Here is a 24740-nt window from a genome sequence, read left to right as displayed (position 1 = left end):
CAGACGGCAGGAGGAAGAGGCTGGGTGGAGCCACCCCAGCGTTGTGGCTGGGGCAGTGCCTCTCTGGCAGCATGAGACCCATACACCCCATATCCTGGGACCCTGTGAGGGGCAGGGACAGGGAGCAGGGTGAGGCTGGACAGAGAGATCAGCTCTGGGACATGCCCCTACCCCAAGGCAAGAGGCCCGAGTGCCCTGTGGGATGAGAGGCATTTGGGGACTGCAGCACTGCCAGCCCCCTCAGCTCCCCGTATCCTAGGCATGGTACCTAGACAAGGGCTAGGACTTCCAGCCCGCTGCCCACAGTCTCCAGAGTGACCTAATCAAGGGTTTAGGGTTTTGTGGGCCTGGGGACCTGGGCGGCCCCTCAGGCCAGGAATACAAGTGTAATGGGGGCTGCTGCCCTCCCCATTCCCAAGGACCTCAGTTCTGGAGAGTGGCTTTGCAGCCTCCCCTGGACAGGCTGGGGGGCAGGAGGAGTCAGGGCCATGCCTGGCCCAAGGCAGAGAAGGACACAATATTGACCAGAAGCCTAGTCATCCCTGGCTTGCAGTCACCTGGTTCTCACTCATGGGAGCACCTGAGTGACCCAGCACTGATAGCCAGCATGTGAGGGAACCCAGCCCGCCCTGCGCCTTGGGGCCTGGCCTCTCAGGGGAGCCCTATGAAGTCAGCAGTGCCCACCCAGGCGGTTCTAGGGGAGTAGATGGAGGACCCCACTACCATCTGGGGAGGTGCTTCTGGCCGTAGCAAGAGTTCCCAGAAAGCAGCTCTACTAGCCCCTGATGCACCACACACATGCTTAGGGAGCCAGGCTGCCTCCCTAGTTACTCAGGATGGAGAGAGATGCCTCAAGTCACATACTACATGCTGCTTCCCTTAGTCACTAGCCCAGCCTGAGCCTCAGTTTCCTCATCTGTAAAATGGGGGCATCCATGCCTGCCTTGCCTTGTCACTGACAGCTGCTGGAACTATGCGCGCAAACTCTTGGTAAACTTCTGTTCCCACCCCCTCGTCACTGATGTGCTAGGGCGGTGCTGCTTGGCAGTGAGCCCTGACCAACCAGTGCGTGGAGCAAAGAGTGGCAGGGGTATGAGCCTGCCTCGGAGTGAGAGGGCCTGGAGATGGGACCCGCCGCCACTGGCCAGGAGTCATGGAGGAAAGGCTCTCCCAAGGCCCTACTCAAAAAGTCCAGGCCTGGGGCAGGAGTTTGAGGCTGCTCCCCCCATGTAGGCTCCCTCATCCCTCAGAGGGGTCCAGGAGGGTGTGGTGGCGTCTAATCAGTGTTTACCTGACACAGGCTTTATGGAGCTGAGGCCCTCCCACATTCCTGAGTGGTACCGGGAGGCCCTGGGCAGTGGCCGGCCCGCCTGGGGTGGGCAGTGGATGCTGTGGGCAGCAGGAACTCTGGGTCACAAGGCCACAGCCCCACACGTGCCACTGGCAGGAGTAGATCAAGTCTTAAACAATGTGGAGAGTCCCTGTAAGAAAAAATACACTACTTCTCTCTTGCAAGTTTTATAAATATATATGCACTACCCTGTGGACTCGGAAGGGGCCATGACAGTGAGCGCCCTGGAGCTTAAGCAGGTCCAGATGACTCTGGCCTCCCCTTGCCACAGCCAAACGCCAGAGAGCTCTGCTCACACTATCGGGACAATGCTGCCAAGGGTGGGGGCGCTCCTGGGACATGGCTGGTGGGAAGTGGTCCGAGAGACCCACAGAGATGCTCCCTAGGCCCATCAGAGCCCCTTCCCTGTTTCCTCTGACATGTGTGTGTCCCCCACCCCCAGAGGGGTCCTTTGCGCCGGACTCCCTGTCAGGATGGCAGTGTCACCCACCAGGTCTCGGATAGCTTCCAGACCCCACAACCCCTCCCCACCATCCCCCTCTCCTCAGGAGCTCGCCAGCTCGACAGGCCCTGGTCACGGCTCGGCCACTCAGCAGGACTCCGGCTGCACTTTTTCCCTCCCTGTCAGACTGCTGTTGCCTTCACCCCATCCCCCCTGCACATGGGACCCTCTCCTCCTTAATGCCTGGCCCCAGTGTGAGCACCCAGACTCCAGTGACAACACACCATGGCCCCAGATCTCCTGGCAAGGCTGGGTTCAGGCGCAGATCCCAAATGCCCAACAGGGGGAAGGCAAGAGAGCTGGAGAGGCCAAGCGGCCCAAGACTGGACTTGGGCCCCGGACCTTGGTGCTCTGGCCCACATCTAGTCCCACAGGCCTTCCCACTCTAGCTCTGACCAGCTCCCTGTCCTCTCAGCTCAGGCCAGCCCATCTGTGGCTCCCATCCAAAGAAACTAGGACAGCCCAAGACCCTCCTAACCGGGATTCTGGTCTGAGGGGTTGGGTGACTCCTGCAGTGAGCAGTGTTACCTGCCTGGGTGAGGCTGAGATGACTCAGGTGGGAACCACCCCATCTTTGGAAGAAGCCTGGTACGTGCCGGGCCCCAACAGAGCAGGCCTTGAACACAGGCACCCATGTCAGCCTGTCCTGAGTCAGAAGGTCAAGTCCTGCACTTGGGGCGGGGAGAATCGAGCCTTGACAAGAGTCAACTAATTCTCCAAGTAGAATCTGCTCAACAACCCAGTCTGGCAAAGGACCAGCTGACTACATCATCAAGTCAGGACAGTCAATTTTTCAAACAGCAATTTGCCAACTGAGCAATTAATAATTCTGAAAAAAAAAAACCTGTGAGTACTTAAATACTTAGGGCTGTCTTATGTCTGAGGCATGATGATTTTTTTTCTCCTGTGATTTGAACTGCAAATGCCATGAATGTCAAGAGTTTTATGACTGTCATCCTGCCTATGCTTTCTCCTACTTCTACTTCATGGACTTGAGCTCCCAGTATATACGGCCCACATATCTTGCACATACAGACCCCTCCCAGCCACAGGGAGACTAGACTCCTGGAGACTCGGTTTGTCAGTCACCAAAGGAAGACTTCCCCAGCAGATCAGCACTTATACATCCATGGTTGTCAGTCAGGGTTCCGGAAAAAATCAGAGGGCACATCAAAGGGATACCTGAGGAAAGGGACAGTTCACAAAGGTGTGGACAGACTTAAGGGAACCAAAGAGGGATGGTGAGGCCCCCAGCGACCAGGAGCAGTGGGAGTTGTTTCCTCCCTGGGCCTGGAGGGGCTGTAGACCCCGAAGAGAGCTGCAGCTGTAGGAGAGGGTCAGCAGACAGGAGCTGCAGCTGTCAGCAGAGGAAGAGGGCCACTGTCCAACCACACCCAGCAAGAAGGAAGCAGGAGGAATAAATTCCTCTCCTCTTCTTCTCCATCTCCTATCAATATCCCCCATTGGCTGAACGCAACCGAGTCCTGAGGGTGAGGGAGCCCGGGTGACGCGGTTCGAGAGACAGGTTACCAGGGCGAGGGCAGGGAGGACAGGATGTGGTTTCTCGGTAAACAGAGAACAGCAGCTCAACCTGCCAGACTTCTAAGTCTGGAAGCAACGTGGCTATAGCTTAATTCTTAATTCAGCCCATTTCTCCTTCCTGAAACTCTATGGGGCAACAAGAACACAGGAAGAAGAATTTTTAAAAGCCCATCACCAACTCACACATCAAATTTAACTTTTCTGAAGTTAAGTGTCACTCTCTCCTCATCTCTGCTACCCTGTTGCCATTCCCTCCTTCTTTCCACTGCCTTCCCACCTGTCCCGTGTAGATAACTGGTCTCTCTGATTCTGGTTTATCCTCCTGCATTTTCTTCCCACAAATATGCAGAGACATGTGCCCTGCATATTTTCTTGCATCCTCCTTCTTTCTTTACAGGAATGATAGCATTCCAGAGATATGCAGTTTTGACTTCACTTTTTTCTACCTAACAGTAAAAACATACTATTTTTTAAATATGAAAAAGAATACCAAAACGACATCACATACAAAGAAATCCCACAAAAAAGTGTGCCTCAAAGAAGGCACATGAAAATTATTACCTAACATGAATTAAACTCCAACATGAATTTTAGAAATAAAATAAGACACTTAATAAAGCATTAGTAGTTATGAAGGAAGACTGTAAAACAGAAATACCAGAATTCAGGGATGAGATGGCAGACGACAGGAGCAGGCAGAATAGGAACTTACATAACTCTGGAATAAAACAGAAGAAAAAAGGTAAAACAAACCATTGCAGAAATGAAGACTAAACTAGAAGGAGCCACAGTAGGTACCTATGGGAACAGAAATGAAAAAAAGCAAAGAAAAAAGAAGGAGTCATATTAAAGACATACACAGTGTTTGGGAGACAATGGCAGATGTGGAAGGTAGAAAACTTTGTGCCCACAACTGGAATTCCCAAAGAAGAAAGCCAAGCAATGGAACAGAGCAAATATTTAAAAATACAATTAAGAAATGTTCCTGAAATAAAAGAAATCTAGAATCAATATGGAAAGGGCAAACAGCATACTAGGGAAAACTGAACCAGAACAACCATCACCGAGACGAACCCTAAAAAAATTATTGTACCTTAAAGATAAAGGGGTGAGAGGAATAAATTAGGAGTTTGGGATTAATACACACTACTATATATAAAATAGATAAACAACAAGGACCTAGTGTATAGCACAAGGAACTATATTCAATATCTTGCAATAACCTAAAATGGAAAAGAATCTGAAAAAATATGTATATGTAATTGAATCACTTTTGTATATGTAATTGAATCATATACAAAACTAAAACTAACACAACATTGTAAATCAACTATATTTCAATAAAAAAGATGAAAAAGATAAAGAAAGCCAGCCAGCCAGAAAGATCAAGTCACTTATTAGAAATTCCAGTGAGTTAGAAATCAGACTTCTAGGGACCGCTCAACCTTCTGTGGCAAAAGTGGGGCAGCCACGCCTAGATGATCCCCATGGAAAAAAGTGTGAGAAGTAAATTTCAAACCCAGTTGAGGATACAGTATAAAGGCTACAGACCAACATTACCACACATTTAAGAACTCAGAATATGGTTCACATGAGCCCTTCTTTTATAAAAAAATTTTTATTTTAACTTTTTTTTAAAAAAACAGAAAATGCCATACACAAAAATAGGACACTGTGAACCCTCATGGTCACATTGCAATAACCCAAGGGGCCTAGCTATAACAATTCTCAGCTCAGATCCCAGACGTCTTCTCAATTCATCTGAAAATATTTCATTCTTGAGGAAACTTTCAGAGGGCTAACTCCAACCAACCAAGAGATAACAGAAAACATTTCAGCAGTAGGAATGGCAGAGCGCTTCTAATATTTTCAGCTGCAGATCTAAGACAGAACAAAGGTGAAGGTGTGGAGGAATGGGATGCAAATGCTCTGTGTTTTCACAAAGTAGAAATGAGACAACTAACAATAACAAAAAAAAAAAATAGGAGAAAAGGAGAGAAGGTGGAAAGCAGAAAACTCTGCCCCTTCTCACCTGTAATTTGATGGGAATCAGAGCTGACAAGTCCAGTGGAACCAAAATGTGATGTTAGTGACTTTGGTTAGTTGGGGAACTGCGATTTGGAGAATTAGGAACTATCTGAGGAACTGCTAATGGAAGAATTAATCTTTGGAGATTTGACCGAGACCCAACAGGTGCAGTGGCCACAGCTGCCTTCTCCTCAGCCCATCTGGGCTCAGCTAGCTTCATGAACCTCACGGAGACAGGCCTGGGCTCCTATAAGCTCCCATGGCTCCCCAGCACCATGCCCACCTTTTCCCAGACACAGGACCAAAGACAAGTCCAACCTGGCCCTGCGCCCCAGGGCTCAGTGCTGGGGGAATAGAGGCACACAGAAACAGGCATTTGCACGGTGCATGGGAGCACCAGTTGCATGGCGGTAGGGTCTGTAGAAGGGGATGCACTGTAGGAGATGGCACCATGGTGAACCCGACAATGTGTCAACTCTGTTATCTGGTAGGAGAACCAAAGGACCGTCATCCCTGCATTCATGTGGCAGATGTTGCCAGAGCCCCACTCCAGGCTCTGGGTGTGCACCAGTCAGTAGAAGGGACTTGGCTGCAACCCGTGGACAACCATCACAGTGAAGCACACAGGAGGGCAACTCATTAGTATATAACCGTGGAAAAGAAGTACAGGGGGTGTGAGAACGTATTGGCAGTGGCCAGACCCATTCTGTGTATGTTGGGGGAGGATCAGGGAAGCTGAGATCTGAAGGATGAAAGAGCAGGAGCAACTTGGACAAGGGTGGTTAATGACGGAGCATGGACAGCATTCCGGGTAGAAAAAAAGGGCACATGCAAAGACTGAGATGAGCAGAAGCACAATGTTAAGGGAAATGAACAAGGGTTAACGTGGCTGAGGCAGAGAGGGAGGGTGTGCTGGGGGAGGAGGCTGGGGAGGTGGGTGAGACCGGCAAATACAGGACCTTAGCATCGAGGTAACGTCAGGATTGAAGCTTTTGTTTGCAACAGAAAACCTAATTCACAGCGGCTCAAACAATGAGGAAACTGATCCTCTCACCTAGCTCCTGGCAGCTGCAGGCCTGGTTAAGTTAGGGACTGAATAAAGTAACTTGGGATCCAGGTTCTTTCTATATTTCTGCTCTGCCCTTATCAGCAAGTTGGCTTTTCCTTAGGCTTTGCTCCTCCTGCGGTTAGAAGCAGCTGTCAGAGTTCTAAGAAATTTCTAGACACAAAAATGTTCAGTGGAATAGGAGAAAATGTTTCTTCCTTGTTTTTTTTTCTTTTCTTTTTGAGGATAAAAAACCTTTCCTAGAAGGCTCCTGGCCCTAGACCTGACTCCTCCTCTCCTTGGCCTGAGCTGGCTCACACATCCATCCCTAAGGCCGACACTCACAAGGAGAACAGGATGAAGAGGGATTGTTGGGCCAATTGGAGTTTCTCCTGAGTCAGGCAGGGGAAGGATGCATTCCAGAAAAATGTGAGGGCTCTGCCAGTCCAGCCCCACCTGCCTCCTGCTGTGGCCCCAGGTGGTGTCTCCCAACCCTGGCATCCTCTCCTGGGGGCAGGGGCTCCTGGAGATGCTGGAAGCACCTCCAGATTACCCCAGGTAGATATCTCTTCAAGGACCTTCCCTTTAGGCCTTCGCCCATTTTGCAGCTGAGCCCTTCTTTGGGGGACAGTCAGCAACAGGAACCAAGCATGAAACTGGGCCTGGCCCTGGGGTGAGGGTGAGAGATGCTAAGGGTTAGGGAGGAGACCTGTTGCTTCCTTGGGAGGGATCTCAGATTGGAGAAGGGAAAGGTCACCTGTGGGGTGTGAAGGGGAGGGATGGGGTGGACACGACGACACTGCCCCCTGCTGGCATGTCTGGAAAGCCTCTGGGAAAGCCGGCCCCGAGTCAGCGTGTGAAGGAAAGATGACGGTTTTTTTCCTCAATCTCCCCAGAACTAAGAAGTGCCGTGTAGCCAATATTAGTGAGTTGAAACGGCATGACTACGTATGTGCTCATCCACAAGAGAACGAGATCATTACGGACAGAGGGAATAGTGTGTGCAAAGGCGTGGCGGTGGGGAAACGGAACGGGCCGTCACCTGCCGAGGTGTGGCGGGGGTTCGGATGAAGAGGGCAGCCAGCGCCCGGCGCCAGGGCTGGGCCTTATCCTGTGGCAACAGTGAGTCACCCATCAGCAGGACTTACCCAGGGTTGGTATCGCGTGCATGGACACGTGGACACGTGCTGGGGAGGTCGGAGGGAATAAGGTTTGCGCGAACTCTAGACCCTCTGGGGAAACCTGCCCGATAAAAAAGTCGGCCTCTGCGCTGGGCCAGAAAGTACACGCGCATCCGGAAAGGAAAGGGTACCCGAGGGAGTGGCCTAGCGCGCGCACGCACACAGCCGGGTCCCAGCGCTTCACGCCCACGTGCGCCGCGCCCACGTGCACCGCCCCGTGCGCCGCAGGCACCTCCCAAGGAGGCGCGTCTTGGGCGGAGCTCCTGGCGACCACGCCAAACACAACTGGGTGGGACTCAGATCTTCGGGGCGTGTCCTCGCCCTCCCGGTCCGGCCCCGCGACTCACCATCGGGTGCGACAGTCGCGCAAGCACCGGGCGGGCGGCGTAGGGTGATGATGGCCAAAAGCTCCGTCCCTGCGTCCCCTCTCTTCCCCGAGAATTCCTGCCCCCTGAAGTCCTCGAGGGCGCCTGGCCCTGGGATGCCTCGATGCTTCCAGCCCCCCGCCCCCGGCTTAGCTCACTGGGAGAAGTTCCCGAGGCCCCTGCCGTTGGAACCCTTCGCCCCCCGCCCAGACCTGAGCTCCTCGAGGATATGGGCACCGAGTATCCCCCTCCTAGGAAGGGGCGGGTTCCTGGAGCTGAGGGAGCGGTTTTGGAATCGGGGGCAGGGGCAATAGAGCGGGAGAGGGTCACGTATCTAGATGGGGGGGTTGAACTTCGGATAAGTGGGAGTCTGGACGCACGGTTAAGACATGGGAAATGAGTTCTTGGACAATCCGTCTGGGTTTCCGAATTTGGAATGCCAGGACTCTGGACGTCAGGGCTGAGTTTCTGGATACCTGAGCCTCTGCTCTAAGTGAGGGAAGGCTGGGCCCAGTTTGGGAGGAGGCATGAAGTGGACACAGAGTAGGCATATGTGCTTTAATGAGGTGGCCCGCCAAGAGCCTGCTAGAGCTCTGGGCCTGGAAGGGAGTCACCCATGTCTCCCTTCTGTCATTTCAGGAGGCGGAGTATTTTCCCCAAACCCGAGAAAGCCTCAGAGGCCTGGTTAGCAGTCTTGTCGATGGTTTCCTGGGTAGACTTGGCAACCTGGTCCATGGCTGGGAAAGGAAAGGATAGGGCAGTTGAGTGCGGGGCCTTGGGGAACCACAGCCCTGCAGGGTTAGCCTGGCCTGGGTCTCCCTCCCCAGGAAGAAATGTTGGTAGAGGGTCTGCAGAGGAGAGGGTGTGTCTGGGCAAGGGCTGGGTGGAGGGCAGGGCCGCGCTGGGGCTGTCCACCCTCCTGCCCACCAGCCCCACCAGACCTTTCTGCCCTGTTTCTGTGGTCTCATCCACCACTTGCTGAGTTGCTGCTCCAGCCGCCGTCACTAGAACAGAGACATGTGGGATACCTGTTGAGATACCACCAACCACAGGGGCCCCACCATTGCCAACCTTATCTGTTCTCTAGAGTGGTCTGTCCTACAGGCCCAGGGATGGATGCCACTGACGTAAAGTTCTTTGACCAAGGCCACTCAATGAGGGGCGTGAGCCCTTTCCATGACTCCAGGTTGTTCTTGTTTATTTGTAACTCTGGGCTCCTCCCCTCTGGCCTGCTTCCCTTGCCTCTCCAGGATTGCTGCAAAAATATCCAAGTGAGGAAGGAAGGCAGGGCTGGGCCAGGCTGGAATTGGCATCTGGGCTGTGGCTACTGCTGGGCACAGCCCAGGGAGAACCCTGCCGCCTTTAACAACTTCTCCCCCGGAGGCTTGGCCCAGGTGCCTGAATTCCCACATTTAGAGCACTGGGGCTTCTACTTTGCAAGGCCCTCTCACCACCTCCTGTCTCCTGTGCCTCTCCCCAGAGGGCACACAAGCAATGACTGCCAATGCCTCTGTGAGAAGGCAGCGTAAGGCATTAGGAAACAAAGTGTGGAAAGTAGGTGAAACTTCCAAAGTCAGGCCATCTCCTCTAGACCGGAGTTCGTGCCTGTGAAGAACAGGGTTTCCAGGGGCTCAGGTGGGTCCCCACCTGCTCGGTAGGCAGACAGGTGGCTCTGGCCTTCAGAGATCTGACTCATCCTTGCTGTTGAACAGGAAAGGGCCTGCTTTACCCAGACCCTGGGGACCAGGGGGTACAGGGGTCAGGCAGACCCTGGGTCTACTGCTCACAGAGGTCCCTGGGGTCTCTGTCTGACGTAGCACAGTCAAGACCACAGGGAAGGAGACTCTGCACTCAGCTTACAGATGGGGAAAGTGAGGCCCAGAAGGAAGGGTAGTGTAGACAGAGGCTTCCTGGTACCATTTTAGCCTCAGGGGAGCAACTGTGGGCTTTCCTTGGGGCACTGATGAAGGAGGGGGTTGGTTTAGGTGTTGACTGGGGTATGTGTAGGACAGACTGGGAGCTGGAGTCCCAAGGGAGGCTGAGCTGGGACAGGAAGAGCTGGCGCTGGTGGGGCTGAAGTCTCCTCACGTACCCTACTCCCCAGTCCATCCCCAGCCCCCAGCTGCATAACCTCAGGTCTGAGGGGGAAAGAGCCAGAGGTGGAGAAACTAAGACTGGGGACCTGCCCTGCCCGCATGAAGGTGGGAAGATCCTCTGCCTGAGAACTTAAGAGGAAATGAGTATTTCGGAGGAGGGAGGGGAGTGCTCAAAACAAAGCCCGGTGGGAGTCTGAAGCCACCCGTCCCATCCTGTTTCTGTGCGCCTCTGGGACCTGGCGGGCAGAGATCGGGCGTGGTGGCGGAGCGCGCTCTCCTCGTGGACCGTCACTCTCCCGAGGGCCCGGGTGGGGCCGCTCCCGGCCCTAGCAGCTGCCTCGGATTGGCTCTGGCAATGCCCAAAGCACCCCACCCCCCCGCCCCACTCCTCAGGCACTGCTGTTCTCCCACTTCCCTCAAGGCATCATTCCCGGGCTGGTCCGGGTGGGCGTCCTTCCGGGTCCCTGCAGCTCCAGAGAGGGCCCTTCCTAGCCAGAACCGCCCGCCGACTTTCCGGCTGCGCAGTCCCCAGGCTTCTGCCCCCGGCCCCACCCCCGCGTCCACCCGGGGGTCCCACTATGTGCCCCAGGTCGCGCGCTGTCCTCACCCGCTTCCTGGGCCGCCCCCTCCACTTGCTGCGTCAGGTCCTGCAAGCCTTTGCTGGCCATGGCTGCTGGGGTCTGCGAGGTGCTTTCAGGATAACCGTAGCGACGTTGGATCCTGCTCAAAGCGGCGGCGACCCGAGCGCCAGCTCCGGTTTTTAAGGCGCCCCAGGGCCGGCCCGCCCTGCAAGGAGGGGGGTTGGAGGGGGCGCGGGGCGGTTCCCAGCACTCGAGCTCAGGGGAGTGACCGGGCCCTTCTCCAGTCCCTGCCGGCCCGAAAGCACAACCTGGCCTCCGGCGGGCCGTAGTGGGAAGGCCGAGGGTCTGGAGCGGGTCTCGGGGCTGCAGAGGGACGGGATCAGGGGTCCAGAGAGCGGCTGGGGGCAGAGGGGGGCGCACCAATCTCCCTCTACCGCGTGAGCGGGACTTTTCCTCTTTGACCCTGAAGATTCCCCAACCTGTGAGCGCGGGGTCAGCACCAGGTCAGGATCTCCAGGCTGGAGTTGTAATTAATAATAGCAGCTGCCTTTTATTAAGCGTTTACCTTGTGCCTGGCGCTGCCCTAACGCTTACAGCCTCTAGTGTAACCTTCACAACTCTTGGAATGGGTGTTATTAGCAGTTTACAGGAAGCAATTGAGGACAGAGGGCGAGTTAGGTCTCACCCAAATTCACATGTCAGGGACTCAAGTCCGAGTCGGTGGGCTGTAAAGCTTGGCGCCCTGACCCACGCCGAGCTGGCGCTCCCCACACATTCAGCCTAGACACTGCAGACTGGCCCTCTGCCCAGCCGCTGCTGGGACAGGGGTAGGGAGGGAGCGCAGTGGGGAGATGGTCGAGTAAATCCCACCCCCTTCCGAGAGGGTGAGTCACTGGCGTGCGTGCGACCCTGGCTGGGGACGAAGCAGCCTGAGGTGGAGGGGGAGTAACGGAGAAGGCGACCCGTGTGTGTCCAGCCAAGGCAAGGAAATCGTTGTCGGTCACCAAAGCCCAACGACTTGGGCAGGAAGCACCCCAGGCCAAACAGCGAGGAAGAGAGCGGCCAAGCCGCAGGCCTCTCAGGTCACCACTCCTGGGACCGGCGCGCGGGGCGTGGTGACGAGCGGGGGCGCTGGGAGGGGAGTTAGTGACCTGAGCGTCAGTAGGGCAGCCAGGGATCCCAGAAAAAGCAAAAGACCCTCGAGGCACTGTAAGGTCGGATCTTAACAAACGGCACCGCGAAACAGAGGAAAGCTTCAAGTGAGCTTTATTAGGGAGCGCTCCCGGGCGAGGTTCACTGGTCCGAGAGAAAGGGGCCAGAGAAGTCGCGTCCATTACTGGATGAGGGGGATTTTTATTGGGGTAAAAGCAGAAGGCGGCTTGCAAGGGGAGGGGGTGGTTTGCTATACAGGGTAATTCCTTATGTGGTGAGGATACAGCAGGGCCAGGTGTTGGTTGGTCTGTTGTGGGGAGTAAGCCCATTTTCCCTTCCCGTCAGCCCCATTGTTTTCTGGGCAGGAAGTTAGAGTCTCAACATTCTGGCGCTCAAGGGTGCAGTTCGGACCCCCATCCGCCCAGCGCTCTTCCGCTCCAGAGCCCGCCTTCGGAGTCTGGAGACCACCCACTCTGCGTCTGGGTGCGGCGGCTCGACCCTCTCTAAGGCTGCTCTCTGATTCATCCTCTTGGGCCCTGTTTCTGCACGACCGTCGGGGTCTCCCCTATTTTGGAGCTCTGGGAAGCCCCACCTACCCAGGTCCACTCGGCTGGCCCAAGCTCTGCCTGTAATGCGTGGGGAGGGGTGGATAAGCCTTGGAGGGTCAGCCCCTGGTGTGGGGTATATGGAAACACACACACACGAAATTGATTAAGGGAGAAGGATTCCCGGGCAAGAGGAAGGGGCAGGCGCTGAGATCAGGTAGAGGAATAGGACACCAAACGCAGACTAACAAAGCAGCTGCCCCGCCCTGCCCCGCCCCGCCCCTCCCGGCCTTGAGCCTGGTCCAGCCCCGAGCACTAAGGCGCTGCAGAGCCGCCTGATGGTACCTCCTGGACTCCGGCGAGCCCCGCCCAGACCCTGCCCCAGGCCTGCCTGCCCTCCTGAGGCCTGCCAGCCCTCCTGAAAAACCACCAGTAGCACCAGTCCCTTTAGCCAGGAAGGCCTTTTACACGGCTCCAAGTTAGCTCACCACTGAGCTGCTGTTGCTTTTTGGCACCAGGCCCAGTGGGCAAGGAGCGAGACTGGGAGGCAGCAGCCTCTCTGGGAGGGGCTTTTGGGCCCAAGCAGGCGACAAAACGGACAGTTGAGTGGCTGTAAAGCCTCAGGCACCGGAGTCAGACCTCTTGGGTTCACATACCCCCAGGGCAAGTTCCTTCATCTCTCTGCGCCTCAGTGTCTCAAGGAGCCTCATCAAGCCTGACGGTGGGGGGCACAATACCAGAATCTCCCCAGTGTTACGGTGAGGATTAAATGGGCTGATGGATGCCTGACACTCCGCTGAGGGTCCTTCAAGGTGGGGGGAGGGAAGGCCCCCTTAATCTTGCTAATTCTTACTCATCCTTCCAGTTTCATCGAAAATATCACAACCACGGGCTTCCCTGGTGGTCCAGTGGTTAAGAATCCGCCTGCCAATGCAGAGGACACAGGTTCGAGCCCTGGTCCAGGAAGATCCCCCATGCGGAGCAACTAAGCCCGTGCGCCACAACTACTGAAGCCTGCGCGCCCTAGAGCCCGTGCTCGGCAACAAGAGAAGCCACCACAATGAGAGGCCTGCACAACGCAATGAAGAGTAGCCCCCAGTCGCCACAACTAAAGAAAGCCGGCACACAGGAGCAAAGACCCAACGCAGCCAAAAATAAATAAATTAATTAAAAAAAATATATGTCACAACCTCTGGGAAGCCTTCCTTAACTATCACAGATTAGATGAAGTATGCCAGATTGGGCCTCCCAGCATTCTGTACTTCCCTAACATGACACTTACCAGACTTTAGTGATTGCTTTTCAAATTCTCTCTCTTCCCTCTGTAGGAGAGCAAAATTTGACACTCCAAAATGTCATTTTGGCAAGCCAGTTATTTCAAGGTGAAAACAATCAAGGCCCAAAAGACTCAGGGGAAAACTTTGATCTTTCCCCTTAGCTGAATTTAGAGAGAGGGCCTTACAGGAATAGAGCTATCACCATAAGTAACTAGAGTATGAACTAGGTGTGTAGACAGGGAGGAACCGAGAAAAGTCTATTTGTTAAAATTCCTCTCTGTGTCCCATTGTCTGTGCATGGCCCAGCAAACATTTATTTACCGAACATTTGCTTTTCCATCTCCATGTCAATTGCCTTCCTCCCCAAATCTCTAGCCCCAAGATCCTCTTTTGTCTTTAGCTGAAGATGGTATTTAAGGTGAAGGCTTCAGCCATTTTGACAAGTTACTCAGTTTTCCTGGGTCTGTCCCATATATACACGCTATTAAATTTTGATTTTCTCCTGTCAATCTGTCTCATGTCAGTATGATTCTTTGAACCAGCCAGAAGAACCTAGAAAGGTAAAGGAAAATTTCTTCCTCCCTGACACCTCCAAGATTCCGAGCAATTGGAGAGGAGAGAGCATACCTAGTTTGCTTAGTTTGGTTCCTCAGAGTCAATCACCTTGCCTGATACATGGTAGATGATTGAAAAATCTGTTACAGCAACGTTGGAAGAGGTCATCAAGAGGGTGTAACTGTTGGTTGCCTTGCGAGCTGGACCTGGGCAATCAGAGGCTCCTCACCCCCTCCCCTGTTCTTGGAATGTATGTCCTGCCTGCAATTCCCATACCAGCGGCCATTTCAAGGACACAGCCTTGACAGAGTAAGGTGTTGTTGAAACCCTCTGGATTGAATATATGACTGACCCGAGTTAAGTCCTCTGTTAACTTTTAAGATTTTGGTGGGCTGGGGCAGAGATCTATTCATCTTGTGGTTGCCCAAGACAAGCCTCATATGTAAGTTCTCTTATTAAAACTGCCACCTGGGCTTCGCTGGTGGCGCAGTGGTTGAGAGTCCGCCTGCCGATGCAGGGGACACGGGTTCGTGCCCCAGTCTGGGAAGATCCCACATGCTGCAGGGCGGCTAGGCCCGTGAGCCATGGCCACTGAGCCTGCGCGTCCGGAGCCTGTGCTCCGCAACGGGAGAGGGCACAACAGTAAGACGCCCGCGTACCGCAAAAAAACCCCCCAAAAAACCTGCCACCTACTGGGACTTCCCTGGTTGTCTAGTGGGTAAGACTCCACGCTCCCAATGCAGGGGGCCCGGGTTCTATCCCTGGTCCGGGAACTAGATCCCACATGCACGCCGCAACTAAGAGTCCGTATGCCGCAATGAAGATCCCAAGTGCTACAACTAAGACCCGGCGCAGCCAAAATAAATAAATAAATATTAAGAAACAAAACAAAACTGCCACCTACCGAAAAAAAAAAAAAAGGGACAGGGTGCCTGACGCTTCTCGGATAAGGAGAGGATGGGGGGAGAGCAGTAACTCTCTAGGGAAGTCAGGTGCAGCCCCACAGATCCCACAGCACATAATAGGGGGCTTAAAGGCAAAGAGCACTGCAGTGCCCATGGGATGGGGAAGAGGCTACCTGGACCGGGCAGACCTTGTTGTTTGATCACAGGAACTGGCCCTGAATATGGGGGTGAGAGCGGGGGGCAAGCAGCAGGGACCCTCCCGGGTTCCTTCAGCAGAGGAGAGGGCACTGAGACCCCAGGGGACGAGTCCAGGTGTCCTCCTCCCCCAGTTACCTGAGAGGGCCCAGCTCCTCGCCGCTTTCTCTCCGGCAAGCCCAGGCCCCAGATGCCGTCCTCCTGCGGCACGCACAGGCCTGCTGATAAGCAGTGTCTGAGCCCGGAGCAGGAACACCTGGGACTGCCCGCACCTCTTCCAGACCCTTCATTCCTCCCACGGTAGGGTTTGGGGGCTGCAAGAGCAGCAGCTCACTGATCCTTTCTGCCTCCTCAGCCGTGGATACCCATGACCGGCAGGCTGGGATACAACAAAGCTCAGCTGTGTTTGACTGGTTCCCAGCCCCCCAGGGCTGCCCTTGACCTCTGCTCCCCACCACAGAGGCAGGGTGGGAGGGTGGTGTGGACTCAAGTTTTGGTGCCCACACCCAGGGCTGGAGGGCTGGGGCGAGCCACTTAGATGCTCTGAACCCAAACTGGCTGTCAAAGGAAAGGGAGCCTTGCTCTCTGCTCAGGCACCTCTGAACGAGACTCCAGGGCATGATGCCAATAGCCCTTCGTGTAGGACAACGACCACCCTGGTCCCCGGGTTGTTTTGAAACCTTGGGGGTGGCGGCATCTGCCATAACGCCACTGGAGCCCCCGCAGTCCGGGTGGACGTAGCAGAGCATGGGAATCAGCTGCCTGGCTCTGGAGCGAGGCCACCTGGACTTCTGCCCGGGTCCCAGCTTCCTAGCTTTGTGCCCTTGGGCAAATTATTTAACTCTCTGTTTCTCAGTTCATTTTCAACGAAACTGGGACGTGCCATTTGTTTTGAGGATTAAAGGAGGTAAAGCACTCAGTACAGTGTCCCACACCTGGGAGGAGCTCAACAAATGTTCGTTTTTACTCTTTTTCTCTCAAGGCGGAGGCTGGCTCTTCTGCCTCTAAGCTGTTGTGTTTTCTAATGATACTTGACAGAACTCTTCGGTGAAAGGGAAAGCCCAGGTCCAACTTGGTGGGGAGCTCAAGGCTGGGTGGGACCAGGCGGGAGGAACCCTGGGGTCACGTCCTTCTTCACAGAGGAGGATGCAAAGAGTCCCTACTATGGGTCTAGACTTCCCATCTTTGAAAGTCACCATCTGCTCCAGGGAGGGGCGTTAGGTGTCCCTGTTCCCAGAAGGAACTGTTCCACCAAGGACACACGTGGAGGGAAGGCCCAGGAGGCCCATCCTCACCCTCTGTCGTCAGTGGGGTCCATTCTCAGAGGGTGAGCCAAAGCTCAAAACCTGGGGCATCCCGGCCTCACGCTCCAGCGGACAGTGTGTCCTTGAAGGTGTCTGCCCGAGCCAAAAGCAGGGCTGCCACCTCCATGTGAAAAGCCAGTGGGGGTGGCCTGGTTTCAATCCCTGGTCGGGGAACTGAGATCCTGCAAGCCACGCAGCATGGCCGAAAAACAAAAAAAAAAAACGGCAATGGCGGGGTGGCGGTGCAGGGGGACTCCCTGAAGGCAGTGCCCGCTATCAGTAGGTTCCAGAAACGCCCAGGTGTTCCCGTAGCATACCTGGCCCAGCTCCTGTTCCCAGGAGGGCCCAGAGGGCATCTTCATGAATGAGGCAGCACAGACAGGAGGCCTGAGCAGGTATGCAGTAGGGATTTGAGTTTTATTTGGAATCATTAAAAAAAAAAAATTCATAGCAGCATCGGTGGGGTCAGAAGGACCAGAGGGGTTGAGGGAACAAGGGAGGCAGGTGATGGTGGTGGCGGCAGCATGGGAGGACTAGCCTGTGGGCAGCCAGGGGAGGACGTGGGGACCATGGCCTCCGAGCTCACCTGCAGCCCTCTAATCTCCTCCACTTTTGGTCTGGAAGAGAGAGAGACTTTCACACACAGCTCTGGGGCCCCAGCCCTCAGTGGCCACCCTGGTGGGGTGGGGACAGGTGTCATCTGTGCCCCTCTGCCCTGAGGGGGCCATCCATGAGGAGACCTCACACTCAGGCTCAGGGGCCTGCAGGTCAAGAGGCTCCCTTGAGGGCTCTGGGGCCCCAGGAGGGAAGCAGCTTGCCCAGGGACCCCCCTGTAACACCAGGAGCCCAGGTCCTACCGCCTCAGCCACTTCCTCTTCCACTTTGGCCGCCTCGTCCTCCTGCAAGGGGGCAGGTTGCTGCAGGTCCTCCTGTGGGAAAGCAAAGGGGATGTGGGACCAGGTGGAGGGCACAGAGTCCCCAGCTCCTTGCATCCAGGGCCTTGTCACCCTGGCCTCAAAGATGAGCAGAGGCCCTCATCATCTTGCTCTATGTGGAGGAGGAGGTGAGGGAGGTATGAGGGCCAGACTGACCTTGGAGGCGATAGAGCCTCACGTAAGGATTCACAGCGGGTGCTCTGCCTGATGATGCCAAGGCCTTCCGGGGGTGCCAAGTGCCCTTGAGCCCAGCTTCACCCCCAAAAGCAGATCCTGAGCCACTGACAGCCCCTGGCTGGGCCTCCTCCATGAGGAAGCCCAGTGAGGTGGGGTGGGCAGTGGCCCCTGAAGCACCAGGCCTGACCCCACCCTCAGTGTTCCTGAATCACATGATCACATACCCTTGTCCCCCTGTGACCCCAAAGAGCCCTAGGAGGAGGTGCATGCTATCACCATTCACATGGGGACCCTATGCCTAGAGAGGCCAGGGATCCAGCTTAAGGCCTCAGAGGTCAAAGCAGTGAGGCTTGTAGGGATCAGGTCTGGTTTGCTCCAGGCCCAACCCTATCCCAGTAGCATGAGTGCCACCCGCTTTCCTTCTCCCTGCCTCCTCGATGGGCACTGGGCTCAGGCAGGTCTGGCTGGAACCAGCAGCGGTTATATGGTCCTCTCCCACTTCCTGTCTCCTTCTATCCACCTACACCCGGCCAGGCGCTTGCCTGAGATGGCGGCCTGCCTGGAGGTGGTCGTATGAAGCTGGTAGGCTGGGCCAGACCAGGTGATCAGCTTGGACACTAGTCTCAGCTCCTACCTCTGGAGGGTCCTGCCACCTCTCTGTTACCATGGGGCCATCCTGCCCCTTGGTGGACTGGGGCAGCCAGAGTTGGGGCAGGCTCTCCAGGCAAAGGACAGGTGGCCGCCTACCTAGTCCTGCTGCCCCAAGGTGGGTGCATGAGACCAGTGGCATGAACGGTCAGACAGACTGGCAGTGCTGCATCCTTCTACGGTTCCCTGGAGAGCGAGTCACGGCTGGTTTTTGGGTGTCACCAGAAAATGTCTTCCTTGGGGTAGCTCCAAGGGCTCACCGGCCCTCCTCCAAAGTCAGAGAGGAGTGCCCAGGCTTCTGCTCAGAGGTGCAGCGGCAGCCTGGCCCCATCCCAAGGCCTCTTTTGCTGGGGGATGGGGGAGGGAGGGGCCTGGGGTCTCCTGGGGCACATTTGGGTAGTGCCCAGGGGCACTGATGATGATGTAGTCACCTCCCTTTGTCGGGTGCTCACCACGAGCCAGGCGAAGCTGCTTCATGGGGGCCATGTCCCTGCATCATCTCAGCCCAGTGAAATGGATACTCTCAGCCCCACCCTCCCCCCACCCCAGGCATTTTACAGCTGAAAACATGGAGGCCCCGAGAGGTTGAGTAGCTTCCCAAGGTCACACAGCTAGGACGAGGCAGAGCTGGGAACTAGGAGCAAGGGCACCTGCCTGTTCCTAGGATCCGGAGACCTTGTGCTGGCCCTGGAAACAGATGCCTTGGTGCTGCCTCCAGAGCCAGGGGCAGGGTGACCCCCTACCCTTCTACCCACCCACTCCCTGGAGCAGGGATTCTTTGTGCTGGGTGCCTGGGACTCTACAGGCCCCTCGGGGCCTGTGCCAGGTAGGAGAGCTTTCTAAAGCACAGCCTCGTACAGAGCTGAGACGGCACATCTCTGGAATAGGAAAACCTCCTGCCCACAATGCTCCCACCATGATCTCCCGATCTCCTGCTCAGAGTCTCCCTTTCAGAGCACAGTCTCGGGACCCAGGCTGCCCAGAGAATTGCAGGCTCACTCAGACTAGCCATGGGACCTTGATTACCATATCTCTCTGGGCCTCATTTCCACACCCTGTCTCATGGGATTTTGGGCCAAAGAAATTAGTTAGTAGGTGTAAAATGCTTCAAGCAGAGTCTTTCTGTGGTGGGTTCTGGGACAGTTCTCCCAGCCAGCCTCCACCCCCTGGGAGTGCTCCCCTGCTCCTGTGCTCTCTGTTGCCCGACGCGCGTGCGTGCGCGCGCACACACACACACGGGCACACTCACACCAGGCACAAGCACGCACACACGCACGCTCGCAAAGGTGGAGGCAGAGGGTGTGGTCAGAACCTCACTCTTTTTCCGTCACCAGGGGGCGCTGCTTCCCTGCTGCTCCTTGGAGGAGGAGGCCCTGCCCCGCCCGGAGGGAGGCTGGACACTGGGTTGGCGGTGACCTGGCAGCTCTGAGCTGGTGTCCACTGCCCGTGGGAGGCCGCCCGTCACCACTCGGGGCCCTGAGGACCCCGCTTTCGCTAGTGGAATGGGGTGTCTCCTAAATGCTGAGCGCCGTCAGGAGAATGTGGTTTTGAGCCTCATTCCAACTGGGCCCCACACAGCTCTGCTCACAGGGGTGGTCGTGAGGATTCCAGGACTTAATGGATGTGACAACACCAAACGCAGACCAGGGCCCCTGAGTCTCCATTCCCCTGTATGTCAGTGGGGCGATAGTGCCTCCTCCCCAGCTGGCCTCCCCGGGGCCCAGGGGAAAGGATGGGACAGGTCTGAGGGCCAGGGCTGGGGACCAGGTCTCACCTTGTGCACCACTCTGGAGGTGATCGCGATGTTCTCCGCTTCCTCTGCGGTCTTGGTGGCCACGGTGTTGACACTGGAGACCACGGCCTCGCTCACGGCGTTGGCGTGCTCCTTGGTCTTCTCAGCCACTGTGGGAGGAATCTGGCTGGCTTTGGCCCTGACCCCACCCCACCCAGGCCCGGCCTTCCCGTCAGGCCAGAGCAGCCCCTTTCCCAGGGCGCTCAAAACTCTGGCTCTACTGGAGACCTTAGGCTGTCCCCTTTCTGGCTCCAGGGGAGCTCTGACGACGATGGGGGCAGTCCACCCTGGGTCTAGCCCCAGATTCTGGAGAAATCTGGGTCCGTGTACAGCAGGGGGGAAAGGAGGTGCCTGGGCTTGGGCCTTTAGCACCAGGGTGCAAAAGTCCCTGCAAGTCCTAGCCTCCATGTCCCCGGGTACTGGGGCTCCTCACCTGAGGTCACACTCTGCACAACACCTTCCTTGGTCTTGGCTCCTGTGGAGGAAGTGGAGGCGTCAGCCCAGTCCCACTCCTGCTGTTGGGAGTGGGGAGTGGGCCAGGCAAACACACCACAGAACAGCTGGACAAGCTGCAGGGTCAGCAGGAGGTAAGGATGGTGTCTGGGGGCCGGCCATCCTTTCAAAGGCCACTTCCTGCTGTGTCTGGAGGAAGGGGACGGATGGGAAGTGGACAGGACAGGATGGGGGGACGAGAGAGACCAGGCCTGAGGTAGGGTCTGGACCTCATGTGGGTATGGCCTGGGCCTCGGAAGCAGCGCAGGACACGGTCAACGAGAGCTGAGTCATCGGCTCAGCCTCCTCTTCGGAAGGAGCTGACGGGGGTGGGGTGCACGGGAGGCAGGACAGGACACTGAGGGCTGGTCTCATCTCCCCTGAAGCGCCCCTTCCCTCTGGGCGGGGTGGGGACCCGTGGCCTGGCTGCTGAGCCCCTGCTTGCTCAGTCCGCGGGGCTCCAGGCTCAGTGTGGCTTCTTACCCGAGTTAGGGGGCCTGCGGGTGATGCCGGGCAGGGGCGCTGGTGTGCGCTGGTGTGTGTGCATCTGTGTGCGCACAAACAGGTGTGTCTGAGGGCTAAGTGCCTCCCTTGCTGTTCTGTCCCAGAGGCCCCTGGGGCCCTGAGGAGGCCAAACAGACAATGGGGTGTGCGGGAGAGTGGCGGTCCTCCAGGGCTGGGAGACCCTGACTCAACTGCCACGTCCTCATCCCTCTCAAAATGCCTCCCAGGGGCTGGGGGATAAAGTCAGGCCCAGATAACTGAGCGGCCACCAAGCTGCCCTGCCCTGCCAGGCCCTGCCACGCCCAAACTCACCCACATACATGACACCCTCCTTGGTCTTCTCAGCAGCCTCTGTCACCCCCTGCTTGGTCTTCTCCACGGCGCCCACCACACCCTCCTTGGCGATGGAGAAGCCCTTCTTGAAGACGTCCATGGCTGTGGGCAGGGACGGGGGCCTGACTCCCCGGGCGAACAGTGACTGGAGCTGGCTCGAGTGCTGCCTCTTACTGCCGCCAATGAAATAATGATGATGCAGTGGTGGCTGATGGGAGCCCAGCCAGCCCAGCGGTGGGGGCGGGGAAGGAGGGAGGGAGGAAGCAGGCTCGCCGCCCCCTTCTCTCAGGGTTCCCGAGCCCCTGCTGGCTCAACCCTCCCCTCCTGTCCCCTGCCCTCCCTGGAGGGGCCCTAGAGGGCCGGACACATCCTTATCCATCACTGCCCTTCATTCATTTGCCGCCCTGCGCACCCACAGGGGCAGCCTTGACTGGGTGCTCCCAGGCCTGGGGCTGTTGTATCTGTGTACATCTGGGGCAGAGAGGGGTCACAGAGGGGGGCAGGCACAGAGAGGGGAGGTGCCTCTGTTACCAGTGTCCCAGGTAGGGCAGGGGTCAGGACCAAGCAGGTCTGTCAGGCAAGAGTGGCCAACCTCCCAGACTGGCCTGGGCTACCCAACTTCTCACCAGCACCATGGATGCCCCCATCCTGGGGCTCGGGCAAGGCCAGGTGGAGGAGCTGAGCCACAAAGAACTGACCCAGGCCCTGGCCCCAGCTACAGACTGTGCGACCCTAGGACAGCTCCTTTGTCCTTCTGAGCCTCCACCCGTCTGCTGGCTCCCACTGCCCAGTGGTGAGAGATGCTGAGTAGGCACGAGTGCCCCCCACTTCCTGGCCACCAGCATGGATGGGCAGCAGGTTCCCTGAGACTGATCCGACCGCTTCCTGCTGCTCCACCTCTGTGCTGGTGCGGTTCTCCTGATTCCCATGGGGACATGCTTGGTGGGGCCACCTCCCCCCGTGTCTCCCACACCCCCAGTGTCCCGGACCCGAGTTCTCCCAGGGCACACGGGAACTGGCCTGCGTTGTTGGCTGCCCCTGTGGGGACCAGGCCGAGGGTGAGGGGGGCCGGACGAGACTCACCGGGTGGGCTGGCCCAGGCCACTTCCTCTCTTTGTTGTCCCCGTGCTTTTTTTTTCCTTCTGAGACTTAACTTGAAGACAACGTCACCAGTGCTGGTAGTTTCTGGAGTCACCCACAGAGGCTGAGTCTGCCCCAAGCCAAGATGATCCTGACACTGCTGCTCAGCGTCGGGGGGCCCCTGGGCTGGGGGCTGCTGGGGACCTGGGCCCAGGTCCCCAGTACCAGGTTCTCCGATCCACACAGCCCCAGGCCACCTGGCATCTGGAGGGCAGAGGCTGAGGACAGGGACCCCGTCAGACGGTAAGGAGGGCCTGGACCTGGGGGAGAAAGTGGTACCGGATCTGAGTCCCAGCTCAGCCAAAGCAGGGACTCTCTGGACTTCAGTTACCCATACGTGAAATGGGCTCATACTATCTACCTGCTGGACCAGCTGTGAGGCTGAATGAGGTGCTAGGTGGCAGGCTCCCCTTTAGGAGGCCACCCCCAGCCGGCCTGGACTGGTACCCCAGGGCCCAGCCTAAGGACCACAGGAAGTTCCCCGCCTACCCATGGCAGGGAATGGGCCTGGAGGTTGGACAGGGCGGGAGCACTCTATGCCATTGACCACCGGGGTGCTGAGGGGCTGGGGTTCTGGAAGTTTCTAGCTGACCTGGGAGTGGCTCCTCTTCTTCGAAGTCAGTCAGTTCTGAAAGCTGAGCCCAGTTGAGGCTGGCCCTGCCTAAGCCATAGAAGACAGATGCTCCTGGGGACTGGATTTGGATCTGAGCGCCCAGGGGGACTGGCATGGGCCCTCATCCTGGCCCTAACAGTTGAGCAGTGAGCAGACAGGGTGCCCTGCTCTATTTCAAGAACGAAAAGGAGGCTGTGGCATCCAGCAAGCTCTGCTTCAGCAGCCCTCTGGAAATGGGCGGAATGGTGTTATGACTAGACCAGGACACCCTTTTCCAGCCTTTTTGTGTGTCCAGGGCCAGGGATCCTCCTGCTGATAAGGTGCTGGGAATGTGGGTCCCTCCTCAGGGTACCCCTCAGTCAGAGCAGCAGGTGCCATTTATCGGACCCATCTCTGGGCTAGGCATCTTGCCAAGTGTTATCTCAATCCTCTTTACAGCCCCAGTTACAGAGGAGCCTGGGGCTCAGAGAGGCTAAGCAGCTGGCTAAGGTCACACAGCTGAGGAGAGCTAGAACCAGGATCTGAGTCTGACTCTAGAGATCATACTCTGGTCCCAGTCCCAGGGGTGCCTATTCCCCCCCTCCCTCTCCCCGCCCAAACCAGACTTGGTTGAGGGCATCTGTAAGGATTTGGAGGGTGAGAGGGGCCAATTTACGAGTCTCCCGTCTGGCTGGCCGAGATTCACCATCACGTGGGCCTGGCCCAAACCTTCCTGGGACAGTTCTCATACAGCTCTGACTCTTCAAGGTGAATGTGTTTGTTAGACACTTGCCCGAAAGCAGATCTGACCAGGGAGAGGCAGGAGGGTGAGAGCAAGCGAGTGTGCACTGCCGCTAGGTGATGGAGGGGCGGGCCATGTGGGAGGAGAGGGGAGAAGTTGGGCCTGGAGAGACGCCCCTTTCCTGCGCCATTCCCAGTTCTGCTCAGAGCTGGGAGGTGCACATGGCTCTTGGTGGGGGAACCCAGTCACCCAGCTCTGATTTGAGGACCAAGGATCCAGCCTTCCCTCCCCAAAGCCCCCAACTCCAAGCCCCTGTCTCTGAGTGGCCGGCCTCCCTCTGATGAAAGGGAGTATGAGGGGCCCAAGCGGCTGGGCAGGAGGTAGGAGATGCTTCTCTTTCTCCCCCACTCCCACCCCGGGGCTGTGGGGAGAGACTGCGTTCCATTAGCCCCAGGGAGGGTGGGTCTCCGGACTGCTCAAGGCCTGAGGGGGTCACTCAGCCATGGCCTGGTGGCCTCTGCAGGTGTGTGTGCAAGGGTACCCTGGCCCGGGAACGCCCAGGCAGGAGTCCCAAGCCCTGGTCCCAGGAACCTCCAGGGGGTCCCATCGGGCCTGCTGGTCTCCTGCCTACAACCCAAAAGCTGCAGGCCCCACAGGTCAAGCCCAGGTTGTCGAGGCCTCCGGAGGGTCTGGTGAGAAAGGAAGGAAGCGCCGCGCGGCTTCCTCAGGCTGATTGCTTCCCGTGTTCCTGTGAGGGGAGA

At 56.8% G+C, this 24740-nt stretch overlaps 3 protein-coding genes and 1 long non-coding RNA gene across 5 annotated transcripts in view; 2 read left to right on the top strand and 2 right to left on the bottom strand.

The window, feature by feature from the left end:
* Nucleotides 1-11: 11 nt before the first annotated feature.
* Nucleotides 12-14372, top strand: LOC149747258 (uncharacterized). The gene is made up of 3 exons (XR_016388096.1): nucleotides 12-7026; nucleotides 7365-7621; nucleotides 13254-14372. It is a non-coding gene; the product is annotated as an uncharacterized LOC149747258 (long non-coding RNA).
* On the bottom strand, nucleotides 8559-10882 carry ADIRF (adipogenesis regulatory factor). Its single transcript, XM_022562464.3, has 3 exons — nucleotides 10718-10882; nucleotides 8956-9018; nucleotides 8559-8751 (listed from the first exon to the last, which is right to left on the bottom strand). Exons 1-3 carry the CDS (start codon nucleotides 10776-10778, stop codon nucleotides 8645-8647), a joined length of 231 nt encoding a protein of 76 aa, XP_022418172.1. The 5' UTR covers nucleotides 10779-10882; the 3' UTR covers nucleotides 8559-8644.
* A 2034-nt stretch (nucleotides 14373-16406) lies between the features above and the next one.
* On the bottom strand, nucleotides 16407-23036 carry SNCG (synuclein gamma). The gene is made up of 5 exons (XM_089897794.1): nucleotides 21485-23036; nucleotides 20610-20651; nucleotides 20159-20286; nucleotides 17482-17553; nucleotides 16407-17241 (listed from the first exon to the last, which is right to left on the bottom strand). The coding sequence occupies exons 1-5, from the start codon at nucleotides 21603-21605 to the stop codon at nucleotides 17221-17223; spliced, it is 384 nt and encodes a 127-aa protein (XP_089753920.1). The 5' UTR covers nucleotides 21606-23036; the 3' UTR covers nucleotides 16407-17220.
* The window catches only part of MMRN2 (multimerin 2), a 23114-nt gene continuing 20883 nt past the window's right edge, over nucleotides 22510-24740 (top strand). For both annotated transcript variants that reach the window (XM_022562469.3, XM_022562468.3), the window contains exon 1: nucleotides 22510-22888. In XM_022562469.3, the coding sequence (XP_022418177.2) occupies nucleotides 22731-22888 (158 nt within the window). In that variant the 5' untranslated portion in view covers nucleotides 22510-22730. The remainder of the gene's footprint in view (nucleotides 22889-24740) is intronic.

Source organism: Delphinapterus leucas, chromosome 16 (assembly GCF_059928025.1).
Source record: "Delphinapterus leucas isolate spDelLeu-1000000601 "Yukka" chromosome 16, BTC_Dleu_Yukka2, whole genome shotgun sequence".
Taxonomy (NCBI): Eukaryota; Metazoa; Chordata; class Mammalia; order Artiodactyla; family Monodontidae; genus Delphinapterus; species Delphinapterus leucas.
The sequence above is the reverse complement of the archived record's forward strand: the minus strand, read 5'-3'. Positions and strand labels throughout refer to the sequence as shown.

Excerpts from the sequence above, each read along its gene's own strand:
- SNCG (XM_089897794.1), bottom strand. The coding sequence starts at position 21,605 with ATGGACGTCTTCAAGAAGGGCTTCTCCATCGCCAAGGAGGGTGTGGTG. Across the intron at positions 20,287-20,609 it reads TGTGCAGAGTGTGACCTCAG|TGGCTGAGAAGACCAAGGAG; the intron begins GTGAGGAGCCCC and ends TTCCTCCCACAG. Across the intron at positions 17,242-17,481 it reads AAGAGGAAGTGGCTGAGGCG|ACCAAAAGTGGAGGAGATTA; the intron begins GTAGGACCTGGG and ends TCTCTCTTCCAG.
- ADIRF (XM_022562464.3), bottom strand. The coding sequence starts at position 10,778 with ATGGCCAGCAAAGGCTTGCAGGACCTGACGCAGCAAGTGGAGGGGGCG. Across the intron at positions 9,019-10,717 it reads GGGGGCGGCCCAGGAAGCGG|TGACGGCGGCTGGAGCAGCA; the intron begins GTGAGGACAGCG and ends TCTCTGTTCTAG. Across the intron at positions 8,752-8,955 it reads CACAGAAACAGGGCAGAAAG|CCATGGACCAGGTTGCCAAG; the intron begins GTCTGGTGGGGC and ends TTCCTTTCCCAG.